At 41.3% G+C, this 13,868-nt stretch overlaps 1 protein-coding gene across 1 annotated transcript in view; it reads right to left on the bottom strand.

Annotated features, from left to right (window-relative positions):
* Window positions 1–6,525: 6,525 nt before the first annotated feature.
* Window positions 6,526–13,868, bottom strand: part of NFKB2 (nuclear factor kappa B subunit 2) — a 190,652-nt gene continuing 183,309 nt past the window's right edge. Inside the window, exon 22 of the mRNA XM_069610468.1 lies at window positions 6,526–7,325. Coding sequence (XP_069466569.1) covers window positions 7,162–7,325 — 164 coding nt within the window. The 3' untranslated portion in view covers window positions 6,526–7,161. The remainder of the gene's footprint in view (window positions 7,326–13,868) is intronic.

Raw genomic sequence — 13,868 nt, 5'->3', positions numbered from 1 at the left:
TTTCCTTAAAGCAGTAATACATTTCTCGACACTTTCTCCCTCCTCTTGCGTCCTCTTGCCAAACTTATATCTCTCCAAGATTATACTTACTTTCTTTTCATAGTGTTTGTCAATCTTCTTGACTGTGCGTTCATATTCATTGATATTTATGTGCTCATCTACTGGGAGTTCTGGTAAGGATTCATATTTTTCTTGGCCGGCTGGGCCCAAACAGTGCAGTAACAGTGTTTTTCTCTTTTCTGCACTACAATTCGGACCACAAACCACTCCTGCATAATATTCAAAAGAACAGATCCACCTCTTCCATGGTAGGCTGGGTTCATTGGCATCAGGCATAAAGAACATGGGAGGAGGAACACTGCTAAATGCCATTTCCCACAATTTTTACTGGTAATGTGATTGGATTTCTTCAAGCAGTGTTATAATAAGTTGTAGTGCTTATCTGAATTGAAAACAGAATATTGGTGCACTGTTTGACCCAAATACACGTTCATTACTTTGCTGTTGTTGGAGACAATCTTTTAATCTTTTAATATGTACTATACTGGAGTATTGGAGGCAATTAATATATACACTCTGATTTGAGATTGATGTGTTAGTGTTGCTGTAATGTCCAATGCTGAACTGACATAAAAAACGTGCCTACAGCTTTAACAGCATTCATGTTGCTGAATTCACATAAAAACGTGCCTACGGCTTTAACAGCATTCATATAGCCGAGAAACTTTAAATTTGCATACCACCGATGAAAACGCGCATGCGCGTATCGTTCATGAGGAAGTAGAAGCGGCGAGCGTACAATAAACACACCTCCGCAGTAACCTTCCCCACACGATTGCAGCGCCGCCACAATAGGGCTAATTGGAGCGAAGACTGCGAAGGAACAGGTACGTTACAGTGAATGCGGTTCACTTTGTCTGGGGCCGAAGCCTGTCGTCGGAACAGAACGTCTGTTTCTGAAGCCGGGATCAGCCATTGAGATGTTCAAAGAAACCAGCTGTCGAATTAGTAGACTCTGCGAAAGAACAACTTGCCAAACAGGTGAAAAAAAATGATCTGAGGGACCTCGACGTGTGAGGGATCATGGGCACAGGGTATGTCACACTAGGGATTGTATTACATTCACGCCCTGTCGACGTCCCTTTTCTAACTTTGAAAACTTAATGTGCAATACTCTGCAACTTCCACTAGATGTCGGCCTATGCAAAGCTTGTGATTCTAAGCAGATCCACAAGCCTCAGAAATATATAATAAGATTGTATCCAACGCAATTAGGATATTATTTTCTCTGCTAAATTCCTTGCCCTCTAATTCAACGATTGCAATGATTGCATTCATATCTCTCAGGTATGAACATTTTCAATACAGATGATCTTAAATAATGATCTACATATTGAAATAAAGGTTCCTGAGGAGAAGGTACGGCTTGTACAATAGGTCATACTGGAGAGCTAGCTAAACTTTGATGAATCTTTGGTACCGTACAAAATACTATTATTCTCGGTTCCTCATTAACTAGATAGTACGTTTATTTATTACAGATCCAGGCTCTCGCTGGAAAGCTTTTTGGACCTTTTTGGACCTTTGATTTAATCTCTATTCATTTTGTGGGACCTTCTGTTAACACAATATAGCTAGTTTACACAATGTTTTTCAATTTCTAGACACCATGTATAAACAAGCTTAAGGTGTGGTTAAATGCACAGCTATGGTGCCTGAATTGGCAACTCTCTATGTGGAAATGCTTGAGAAGTCAGTATCATATAGGGATTTCTATCCATTCAAGACCGTCATAGCACTATAGAAGGCAACCAAGACAAGAGTTAGAAGCCTTTGTAATCAGTTTGAATGCCCAAAACCGATATTTGAAATGTGCACATACATAGAGTAACTTATCTATTAATTATTTGGACATTACTGAACATCACAATGATGTGAATCTGAAACTCTAACCTTATTTGGAGGCTCCTGACAGAAATGTATCACTCCATTTCCAGAGCCATCATGCGGAGCACAATCAAGAAAATGTACTGTTTGATCAATGTTTGCATTTAAAATTTTAAAAAAGAAGCTAATATATTTCGTGAAAAGCTGGAAAAGAGGCTGATTCAGGATTTTTTTAATGCAGTCAAGAGAGCCCAAAGAGATAGGCAGGAGTCGTTGTGTGCCGAGCCAGGTGGACGGGGAGATAAGAGGTATCCATGCACTAACATATAAACACTAGTGTGCTCCTCGTGCATTCAATATGGACAACAGGGAAGCCCTTTTTGGATGTCCATGATTTTCATACTCTATAGAGAAATCAGCATGCTACAGTAGAGTTCGCCTGGTTTAGAAATATTGTGCTGCAAAATGACAGCCCTTGGTTTGACACGTGCCTGGCAGGTAGGTATTTTGTCTTTTGTCCCCTTCTACAGTTCAAATTGAAAGTCACTTTTTAGAGCTGCAGAGTGAAGCTACATCAACTCGGTAAAAATACATAGTGGAAGGCCTAGGTTGCACTCGTCCTTCTACCGTGATATACTAGGAATTTGACCTTGACTGTGGCAGCAGTGCTGGACATTAAATGATAAAAGGGAATAAAAAGGAGGGCCACAGTGAGAAAAGTCTTTAAGGGACCCTGGAAGATAGCTTTGTAAGGGGTTGGCGCTGGTCAACAAAGCAACCTGCGAAGCCAGTCACAATGTCAACAGAACCTTCCTCAGTGAATGAACTCTTCCTCTAATGTGTGCTTGTGATTGATACAGAAAGGCAATAAGTAGACCTCTGACCAAATTAATTAATCTCCATAGCAACGGCACAGATGCATCAAGATGTTGAGCTCTAGAGTACTGTTAGGAAATGGACGGGGAAAACTCAATGACTTAGCAGACAGATCATGAAGGAAGAATGTACGTCTCCTCAGCTCTCCAGACATAAATGGAGAAAAGAATCATGGAAAACGTTTTGGAAAAACCCTTATTCCCTAACTGTTTGATAAAACTGGAGGATCGCATCTTTGGGTGATAATCATTATGTTTCAACAATAGAAGAACAAAGTAAAATAGACACCCATGTGGCGAGACCAATACAATACGAAACAATGGAAGTAAAACATCATTCCATCTGGGTTTTGGCATGGAAACTCAAAAATTGAGGAAATCCTTTGAAGAAGTGAAGAAATTGCTACTGGACAAGGGGATCCCCTATTCGCTACTGCATCCTGCGAACCTTTGAATTGACATAGATGGGAAATAGCACTTCTTTGGTTACCCTAATGGAGCACTTCATTACATTGAAAATAAGACCTGCAGTATATGAACCTGAAAGCAACTTCAACTGGAAGCTCACCCTAGGGGTACAGAACCACCAAATTATATTGCACAGCCGTGGAAGATGTCTTGGGCCTCATTCCGAGTCTGTAGGTAATCATGGCGATATTAGCGCCATGACTACCTCCAATACCGGTACCGAGTCCGCCCTCGTTCAATGGGGACTTACCAGTCCATTCCGACCTTTGCGGGACCGGTAAGTCCACATTGAAAAAGCCATTCCCCATTCCCATTTGAGCCCCCATAGGGCTCAATGGGAAGGCGCTAATAATGGTACCTCAAATTGCGGTACCGTTATTAGCTCTAAAGTCCCTTAACGGGTCCCTTCCTTAACGCCTGGTAAAACCAGGCGTTAAGGAAGGGACCCGCTAAGGGAATTCGGAATAGGGCGCAAAGGGATTACCGGCACTGGTGTCCTTACCGGTGCCCGGTATCCGTTTGCGCCCAACTCGTAATGAGGCCCTATGTGTGTTCCCATTGAGCTGAAGGTTTAAACCTCCTTGATTGATACAGGGGTTTGTACTGTTTGCCATAATGTGCCTTGTCTCGTCAGGAGGGTATTTTTAGCATGTGTTTGGCGCTCCTGCAAACCAGTAGTAGAGATGCTGGCGGAGTGAAGGAATTCTCATTGTGTTGGTTAGTTGTTGGCGTGTTTGTACCTCCCATCACCGTTCCAGTAAAAGAATAGTTGGATAATCATAAAAGTCTAACAAAGTTTGGAAAACATTGCTAACTGACTTTTTTATTAAAATGGCAGAGGTTTTGAGAAAATATTTGGATTACCCGTACCGTAGGTAGGATATTTTAATTGTGTTTTCAAAAGGTAACTTCACACATCCAGGGGAGGGGTAGAGCACTAGGACAAGATTCAAACTGTTTCTTAAAAATGTTGTAAGAACAAGGCCTACTAGATGTATAGTGGTATATGTATCCAGTAGATTTGTTCAGCTCAGTACCTCGAAAGAACACAATCGGATGACACCTCATTAATAGTGGTACTCAGTTGGATGATAGAAAGGGTGCTTTTTCCAGCACAGAGGTTAACAGTGGCATACAAAAACAGACAAGAAAGTAATTATTCTAAACCAATGAAGGTTCACTAACTGATGTTGGGGTAATATGGGAGTCCTTTAAAGCCACAAATGGGGGAAATTCATTTCTGAGTTATGTGGGTATCAGGTAATATAATCGCGGCAAAAATGTTGCGGTAAAAAAATATCGCGGCAAAAATGCCGCCGTTTGACCCGGTAAAAGTGTGCCCCATTATACCATTTAAGGGGAGAGGGGGTTGCGGGGGTGTCCCCCTGCTCCCCTTAAATGGTATAATGGGTCAGGGGTTGCGGAGGTGTCCCCCGCAAGTTTTACATGGACTGCGGTGCAAAAACAGTGGCATTTTTGCCGTGATATTTTGTTACGACGGCAATTTTTGCCACGATTATATCACATGAAACCGTTATGTGGTACTAGAAGAACGATTGTGAATCAGATTAGCCAACTATAAGACAAGACAAAAGAGCTAGAAAGGAAGGCAAGCAACTGGCATTTTCCTCCCTGGGAGGAGGGGGATTAGGGGTAGGGTAGGAGTTTGGGGGTCATCTCAGCACTAGCACTACACACAACGTCCCCCTTTACGCATTCCTGCTGCCACAGGCAAGTCAGATACTGTTCGATTTCCATGCATGGCCTTCCAGAAACATGGGGTACTTTGTGTTCACTTACAGCTGCAATGCTCGGGGCCTAAATTTGTAGGATGCCCTGCTGCCAAAAGAAGTCAATTTAGTCCCTTGAAAATGCCTTTGACGGCCCATTTTTTCCCCTTTTCCTTATGTGGGGCACCAACACATTTACGATACAGTTTTCATCGGGAGGAGTCCGGGAACAGAGGATGGTAGAACATGCACGATTGCAGGCTCGTTTTGTGCTTTCTCAGTAGATATACACAAGAAAAACACTGTTTTTCAATGCTTTGTAGGTAAGGAATCCTTGCGTGATCCACATAAATCAGGTATTATTGGCTTTGCACAGGTGTCTTTTTATAAGCATATGTGACTGTTCATTTTCATTCACTGCTGCAATGCCCACAGGTGCAAGTCAATGGGATTTCGTTCCTTAAAATGTAGCAGGCCTGCTCAGCAGTTTTCCCCTCTCCTTTTTGGTGAGTTAGGTGCCCCCACACATTAAGTCACACTGCAACTGGGATGCCCAGGAGAAGATATCTGGGTAGGTCCTCCTCACATGCTTGTCCCTAAGGGAGTCGGACAGCAATGTGCACCTTAGGGAATGGCACAGGTGAAAAAAGAAATGCCAAAAACGTGGTATTTTCCACAAGCGCCTCTGCGCAGCCAATCAAACGCGGCAAGTCTACAACCCCACCCATAAATACTTAACTAAGGTTGTGTAGACATTAACGCCTGTTCACAGCAGAACCCTCATAAAAACCTAAGGATATTTGGTATTGACAGACTCTGATCAACAAATCCATTAGCAGCTATCAAAAAAGTAAAATCATCAAGGTGCCACCGTACATGACCCCCTGCTTGTCCTTTTTAAGGGTTGTCAATCACATTGAGAAAAGGAAGCAAATATTCAAAAGCATACCCACCTACAGATTCTATAGAAAATCAGCATGAAAGTGACCTACATTAGATAGCCATGACTGAAGGCAAAAGTGCCTCATTACAAGTTTGGCAGTGTGGGAAAAGTGGCATTACTGTCACTTCGCCCACACTGCCAAATTACACATTTTGGCGGAATTACCACCGGCGGATTTACGGAGTGGTAATTCCTCTGATTTTTGGAGGAAGAGTGGAGATTTTACCATCAGCAAAAGTGGAGGATTTATCTTCAGCATGAAGCTGGAGGTAAATCCTCCAATTTAACTAAAAAAATCTACAGAATTACCAAATGGTAATTCTGCCAGAAGTAATTCCACCAGAAATCCCCAATGTGGACTCCATTAAAGGCTGACTAACCTCGCCCTACCACCACTTGTAATCTCATGGTAAACCCACAGGACCAAGTGGCGCTGACGGTATCTGATTCTGTCAGTAATGCAGTGGAATTACTACCGAATTACCGCCAAACTCGTAATGAGCCCCAAAGTCTTTGAAAGGAGAGAAATGCTGTGCACCATAAAACGTCATGGTGTGTGAAGCCTTAGGGACTTCTATTGTTTCTGCATGCACTGACATCCAGTGAGCACATTCAATACACGACCGGTCTTATGTACATTTATTAAAAATAGACAGACGCAGATCATTAAATATCCTTACCAGCAGACATGTACCAAACACCACATGGAAATACAGTAAACACGTTAAAAAAACAATTTAAAACATTTTTAAAAAATCATGATGCTTATACGTTTGTACACTGGATCTCTCTAAGCAACAGCAGCTCAAGAAAATCCACATGAGCGAGGGGAAGAGAAAAAGGGAAGCAGACAACATTCTACCTTTTGTAAATATGAATTAATGGACTATTGATGAGAAAGGAAATTTGCATGAGCCGCTATCCAAGAAAGCCACATTGATTCTCGCCAATAAGGCACAGTTCTTGCACCTTTTAACAGAAAGGCACAGTAAACAATTCATAGACCTATGTGCATGAATGTTTCCCTATATAACTTGGGATATCAAGGCACAATAGTGAAGGGGAGTATGGAAAAAAGGTCTATAGATAGTTCCTTTTTCTGCAAAAATTTCCAAAGAATTTCTTTTAAAATCTTTACAGGATTGTTGCCCCGCATAATGTCCAATTGGCAGCAGTCAAACATTTCGACTTGACTGTTTGCCAAAGAAATGTCTTGCAGCGAATCTTCCATCAGAATATGTTGCTGTTCCGGAGCCGCTCAATGAACTTGTGGCCGTCGGGTTGGGGTGATTTGGGTGGGTGCATCTGCAGGCTTTATAATTGTCTTTGAGGATATTTGTGGTTTAGATTGTTCAGCAGTCTGTAGACCATGGTCTTCCTCGTCAGGTCCCTGACTTCCGTAAGCACTGTCTTCGCTCACATCTGAAAATTAATGGATAAGATATGGGTTAGATTTCTTAAGAACTCCAGTGTATAGTTAGTTCAGGACTAGTAAAGGGGAAAGAAAAGTACATTCATAGTGAATCTAGTTCTTAGTATTTGCTCTCCCCCTTCACAACCTGGTTAGTAATTACCTGCACTGCAGGTAGGCCAAGAAAGCATCTTTAAAAGACTGCGTCCCTTTAAAGTTTTGTAATGGGGCTCTGTATGTCACATGCCCCTGTGTACTATAGCCAGCCCTACAAACAGATCATTTCATCCAAAACAACTAATTCCATAGGGCTCTTTCTCTAATTATGCCAATAAGGTTAAAGCAGGAATTCTACTGCATTTAAGTAAATTGAACCTGGCTCTTTGGGCCATGTATTGTTGCTGGAATATTTAATATGCATTAAAAAAAACTGTGATCTGGCCACTACGGGTTTGTATTACTGCATGTATACATAATCTGGATTTGGTCTGCTTTTGAAAACTTTATCTGCTTTGTATATTGCTGCCAACCTTACCCCACTCCATCCAAACCACAGCTGGGAGCAGCCATTCCTTTAGATGGACAATAATCACCCGAATACACCCAAGGAATGCAATTATATGAACTTCTCACTTCACCTAAAATTGCCTCTACTAAAAGATGCAACAATGTCAAAAATAACTACCTCAATAACAACCTGACACCTCTTACGCGGACTGTTATTGGGGCCGGAATAATAAAGAATGGTGCACCGACGTTCTCATTTTTACTAATCACCTGCATCTCTGGCAGATGAACCTAAAAACCTTTTTCAATGATTTTCCTAACTCTTATAAACGCAGTACTGTGCTGGACACAACTATCTCGCCACACAAAAAATGACAAACTGACCATAAATTCATAAATAATGTAATCGTTATGTTCAAGGCTAAAAATGCAACCTTTGTTGCGCTTGATGAAAGACTACCCACACTTAAATAAGGCTACTCTAGGACAATACAATTCTCCACATGACCCTTAAACATCAAAGCACCGTAACCCCTTACCAGCTCAGGCACCTCCACCAACAACCTAGAATAAAACACAGAAAACTGCTCTAAAGAATAATGTACATAAACTCAGAAAGTCTACTGAGGTACAGACTCACCAAAATTGTAGGCTAGTCTTACCTACTTTGCAAGGCCCTACTTCATCTATCAGCTTAAACCCCCACATTCTGTTTTCCTCACCCACGAAATCAGAAATCCCATTTCTAAAAATAGGCACACTGAGCAGTAGGTCAGCTATCATAAATGCAAACAATATCTGTCAATGCATAGAAGAGTTCAATCTGGACTTACTACGAATCACAGAAACATGATTCACTGGAAATTACCAAATAGTCATTTGCTCCATAATACTATCTGGCTGCAAAATAAGGGTCTCAAATAAAACTAAATATGAGAACGAGGAGAAGCCCCCACCTACACAGACAAAGGAGTTCCCAGGTGGGCACAACAGTCTCTAATAGTTTAGAAATTATTAGTGTGCAAATGCTACATCAGAAATAACATCTACATGACACATTCTGTTATATATATAATCCAAATACCAATTTACTCACCCACACCGTGACTAATCTGGGTTTCAAAACCTGGATTAACATGTCTAAACACAAAGAGGTGCATGCCCTTGACTGCTACTCATTTGAGCTGGGCCTCAAACAGATCACACGCACAGCACTGTCATGGTCTGATCATCACCTGCTACTAAATTAATGGGAGATCCATAACTATTACATAAAGATTCTAATCAAAATGGACAACCAAGAACATCATAGCATTAGCAGATAATAAAAAAGTGAATTAACAAGCTTTTGAAGAACATTTAACATCGCCCAAGAAGGAAAACAGCGCTGGAATAAAACCTGTGAACCCTACAATGACTGAACATATAAATCATGAAGACACTGGACATTACTGCACCACAAGAAAAGGGAAACTAAGAAAAAAACATAACCAAAATCACTAGCAAAGGGTTCAATGACAGACTGGCCTCCCTTATAGGTACAAACTGCAATCTAGGACACACATGGAGGAAATCAAAGTCACTTAATGAAAACATGACATGCAAAATTCATAACAGCAGCTTCCATACGACCATTGTTAGAAAGGAAACAATATAGGAGACCGTATCTATTCTGCACAATTCAAAACTAAAGAAGTTTGCACAATTTTACAAATGAACTAACAGAAACCTAGTAACCAACCAAAACCTCAGAGGAACAGGCCAACTCTCTTTCTTGGGCCCTTCAGGATAAAACTTCCAAAATTCAAGCCAACATTGTTCACCAAAAATGATCAGATGAGTAGCCGCTATAAACCAAGGCCATCCACCTACTTTTATAAAATTCCACTTCATTACAACCAAAGAGCTGAATAATACCTCTAAGAAACTAAAAGCCTAATTTTAGCAATCTTACCTATGCCCAGCCAACTTGGTCAAGGAAAACCTAGCTAGCCAGGTGGAACTACTGACCTCATTTTTTAACACTTCACTAGCATCAGGAAGTATACCGGCATCACTAAACGCTGTGGCCCTAATGATTCCCGAAAACTACAGACCATTTGTTTCATTGCTAAAATTCTGGAAAAAATACCTATCACCCAACAGGCCCTCCACAGTGAAGAGAACCTCCTACTAATTGAAAACCAATCTGTTTTTTTCTCTAAAAGGAGTACGATAACAAAACTTTTCATGAGAAAATTCTGAAAACACTTAACAATAAGCCGACAGCCATATACAGCAATATAGTATTCCTTGATCTAGGCTACAGTCAACCATTAGACATTACAACAAACATTAAACATTTAAATGGGAATATATGGCAATGCCTTGGAGTGGATCACAAATTACCTTTTCGATCATACACTGAAGCTTAAAATTGGAGACAGAAAAGTTAATCCCCTTGAGGTATGGTGCCTCCTATGCCCCTGCCCCTGGACTCCATTTTATTCCAAGACTATTTAATGTTTACATTAAACCCCTTGCGATATTATCGATGTATTCTCGAAATCCTTCCAATTATATGTGGATGATTCTGAGGTACTATTAAACCTGGAGGGGAATACAAAATCAGCATATAAATGAACCCATTGAGCGAAATCAGGATTCAACAATAGATGATAACCTTCGCCTTAGCACCACCTCTAAAACATATTACCCTCTTTGGAATTCCAACCATGGCAACACAACCTTTCAAATGGCCACCATGCAGGTGTACGGGGCCTCCCCAGTTGGACCAGGCAAAGAATCATTTTCGACAATAAACTCACTGCAACCACAAATCGACTCGCTAGCAAGCACTTTGATCTCCATGTCTGTAGGAGATGTGTGCCCTGCTTTGAATTGACAGAAAAGTAAAGTGACTAGGGTCCTTGACTTCTCTTGCCTAGACTATTTTAATAGTGTACTAAACAAATGCCAACTGCAACCGACCCAAAATAAAGCAGCTACAGTTATTTTTGGTACTCATGCCCTGGGACCATATCCCAGCAGGCCTAAACAACTAAATTGGCTCCTGTTGCAAAAGGAATAAAACAGAAAAACAACAGTATCACTTTCCAAAACCTTCATTACATTGCTCCTCAAAACCAGCACTCTTACATAAACTGGCAAGTACTTTCAAAAACGCTAAGAACACCACAGGTTTACCTTAGCAAAAACATCAACCATACTATGCAATCCAACCATCAGGTGAGATATTGAGTACAGGCTATCTAAGCAGGCCACTGGGGCATCTAACCACATCTGATGCGTCCTAATGCTTGTGTACATGTCACAATTCTGTCATGTTGTGTTTTTCCCAGGCACTTTAAAGCAGCACTCCTGCAAGTTAACACACTATAAAACTCAAAAATAAAATGTGCAAATAAAAAATTGCGAAAAATGAATCATTGCAAGCATCAGGGAGTAATGCTTTCAAAGGGTATGTGGGATGGTTAACATGGCAACTGTGTGTATATTTCCATGACAGGGACATGTCACTGAAAGGCTATTTATGCAACCATTGCTACGGTGAAGGGAGCAAGAAGCCTTTGTGCACTGGGAATGCTCGCTGCTCGTAGGAACATGAAATGCAGCAACAACTCTTAGCTGGGGTCATGTGACAAAAATATGGTAGGTGGAACTGAATGATTAATTCCTCTCTATGAAGGACTTAAGAGACTTTGGGACACGCATCTTGTGAAGCATTTCTTTAGCTCAGGAAGGAGGAGGTATAGGCTGATCGGCTGCATGTATAATCTCCTGCTGTGCTTTTCTTGTATTGTTTACCATGTTTTATTTGTTGTACATTGATTGTCTTGGGTTTTTGTTGTACATGTTGTGTAAATAAAGTTTTAAAAAAAAAATCTCCTGGTTTAGATTAATGCAGAAAGAACTTTAGGGACAAATGATGGAACCATACAAAGCACCACATTGTCTCTGTGAAATAAAACACACGACTCTTTGACAAAATGGTTTGAGTTCACCAATTCTTCTAAAGTTAGGGTCACAAGAAAAATAGTCCTCCTGAACAGCAAGTGCAGGTTGAAAAAGCTACAGTTCAAAAAATGTTGTGCATTTGTGTACCTAGCACTATGTTTAAATGCCATTTAGCATTTAGGAGCAGTTGTCCCACGGGAGAATAAATATGATCGCCATCAAACAGGTACTTCATTGCTTCCTTTACTATGGAAAACATGTCTTCCTTTGAATTTATGTCGCCAGAAAAGGCCGAAAACGTAATGCTTGCATGAATCAAAGACGTCTGTACAGGTAACAGGTCAAAGAACATGACAGCCCAGCATAGCTAGAGAAAGATGAAACATCTTCACTACAGCCTGATAGCAAAAGAAAAAGCCATTTCTTATTGTATAGTTACTGAGTGGAATATTTCCTGGTTGTGCTCATGACGGACAGGTTCTGCTCTGAAATTCTGACATGGGTCATGCTAAAGTTTCAGGTACAAAGCTCTCAAGTTCAGCATTCATTGGGAGTGATGAAAGCTGCAACCATTCTGTTGGGTAAGGGGATTTGGCAGTTGAGAGCACACCAGCAACCTGCCTTCTGAGAGTTTGAGTAAACCTGAAAAACTAAATATGGAATGTTAAGGAACTAGCAGAATCAGGAAGAAGTTGACCAATGATGTGCTTCCAAAGAGTTTTTAGGATCAGAAGTAGTCAGAGGAAAGTATATGACATGCATTTCTCACTGTAATAGCATTTCTGATGATTGTATCTGCTTAGATTCACATGCTGTGCATACAGTCCGACATCTAGTGGAAATCATGCAGTATTGCATCTTTGTTTCAAAGATCGAAAGGGACGTCGACATGGGCGTGACTGTAACACTATCCCTAATGTGACGTGTAGTGGACCCAAAATCCCTCGTGCATCGAGGTCCCACCGCTTGTTTTTTTCGAGGTGAGGGAGCCTTATAGACTGAGTGAATGAATACAGAAGAGAGAAGGTGTAAGAAGCCTATGTTCCTTCTACTACACGGGGTGAGGAAGGGTGGGCGCATGTGAATCGAAGCAGATACACTCATCAGAAATGCTATTACGGTGAGTAATGCATGTCTTCTGGTGCTTGTGAATCTGCTTAGAATCACATGCAGTGCATAGGCCAGCGAGCAGTATCCAAAGGAACAGTAGTAAAGAGATGTCTTAGCACTGCTTGTCCCACCTGAGAATCAGACCTAGAGTGTGTATCCAGGCAGTAGTGTTGTGTAAAGGTGTGTACAGAACTCCGGGTTGCTGCTTTGCAAATTAAATCTAGAGTAACATTTGCAATGAATGCTCTGGCAGCCCCTGTGCCCCGAGTAGAGTGTGCTGTAAGCGTGAAGGGTAGATCTTTCTTGGCAAGAGAGAAACACAGTGTGATGCAGTTCACGATCCACTTAGACATTGCTGATTTAGAGACACAGTCCCCTTTTCTACCAGCTGCCACTGAGACGGGGAACTGGTTTGTTTTTCTTAGTGGCTTTGTCTTTTCCAGATAGTAGATAACCACTCTCCTTATATCTAGTGTGTGGAGGCTTCTTTCTGCCACGTTAGTGGGGTTCTGGAAAAAGTTTGGTAGTTCTAAGGACTGGTTTAGATGGAACTTTGAGATAAATTTGTGCGCAAAGTAAAAGTGTGTGCACAAAACCACCTTGTCTTTGTGAATCATGACGAATGGGTCCTGAACTGAAAGGGCCTGCAGTTCACTAACTCTCCTTATAGAGGTGACAGCCACCAGAAAGGCGGTCTTGTAGGTGAGTGTTTTAAGGTTAGCCTTGTGCATGGGTTCAAAGGGAGGTCCCATTAGTCTGGTAAGAACAACATTCAGGTCCCGCCCGGGACCTGGGTTGGAAATAGAGGGATGAAGTCTTTTTACCCCTTTATAAAGGCTTTAATTATAGGAATTTTCCATCATGAAACCTTGCTCTGGGACGTGGTGTATGCTGAAAGCACGGCTAAGTGGACTTTAAGAGAATTGAAAACCAGTCCTGAATCCAACAGGTGGGTTAGTTAAAGGACGATATCTTTAGGT

Source organism: Ambystoma mexicanum, chromosome 8, assembly GCF_040938575.1.
Source record: "Ambystoma mexicanum isolate Mex_15411 chromosome 8, UKY_AmexF1_1, whole genome shotgun sequence".
In the NCBI taxonomy this organism is placed as follows: domain Eukaryota; kingdom Metazoa; phylum Chordata; class Amphibia; order Caudata; family Ambystomatidae; genus Ambystoma; species Ambystoma mexicanum.
The sequence above is the reverse complement of the archived record's forward strand: the minus strand, read 5'-3'. Positions and strand labels throughout refer to the sequence as shown.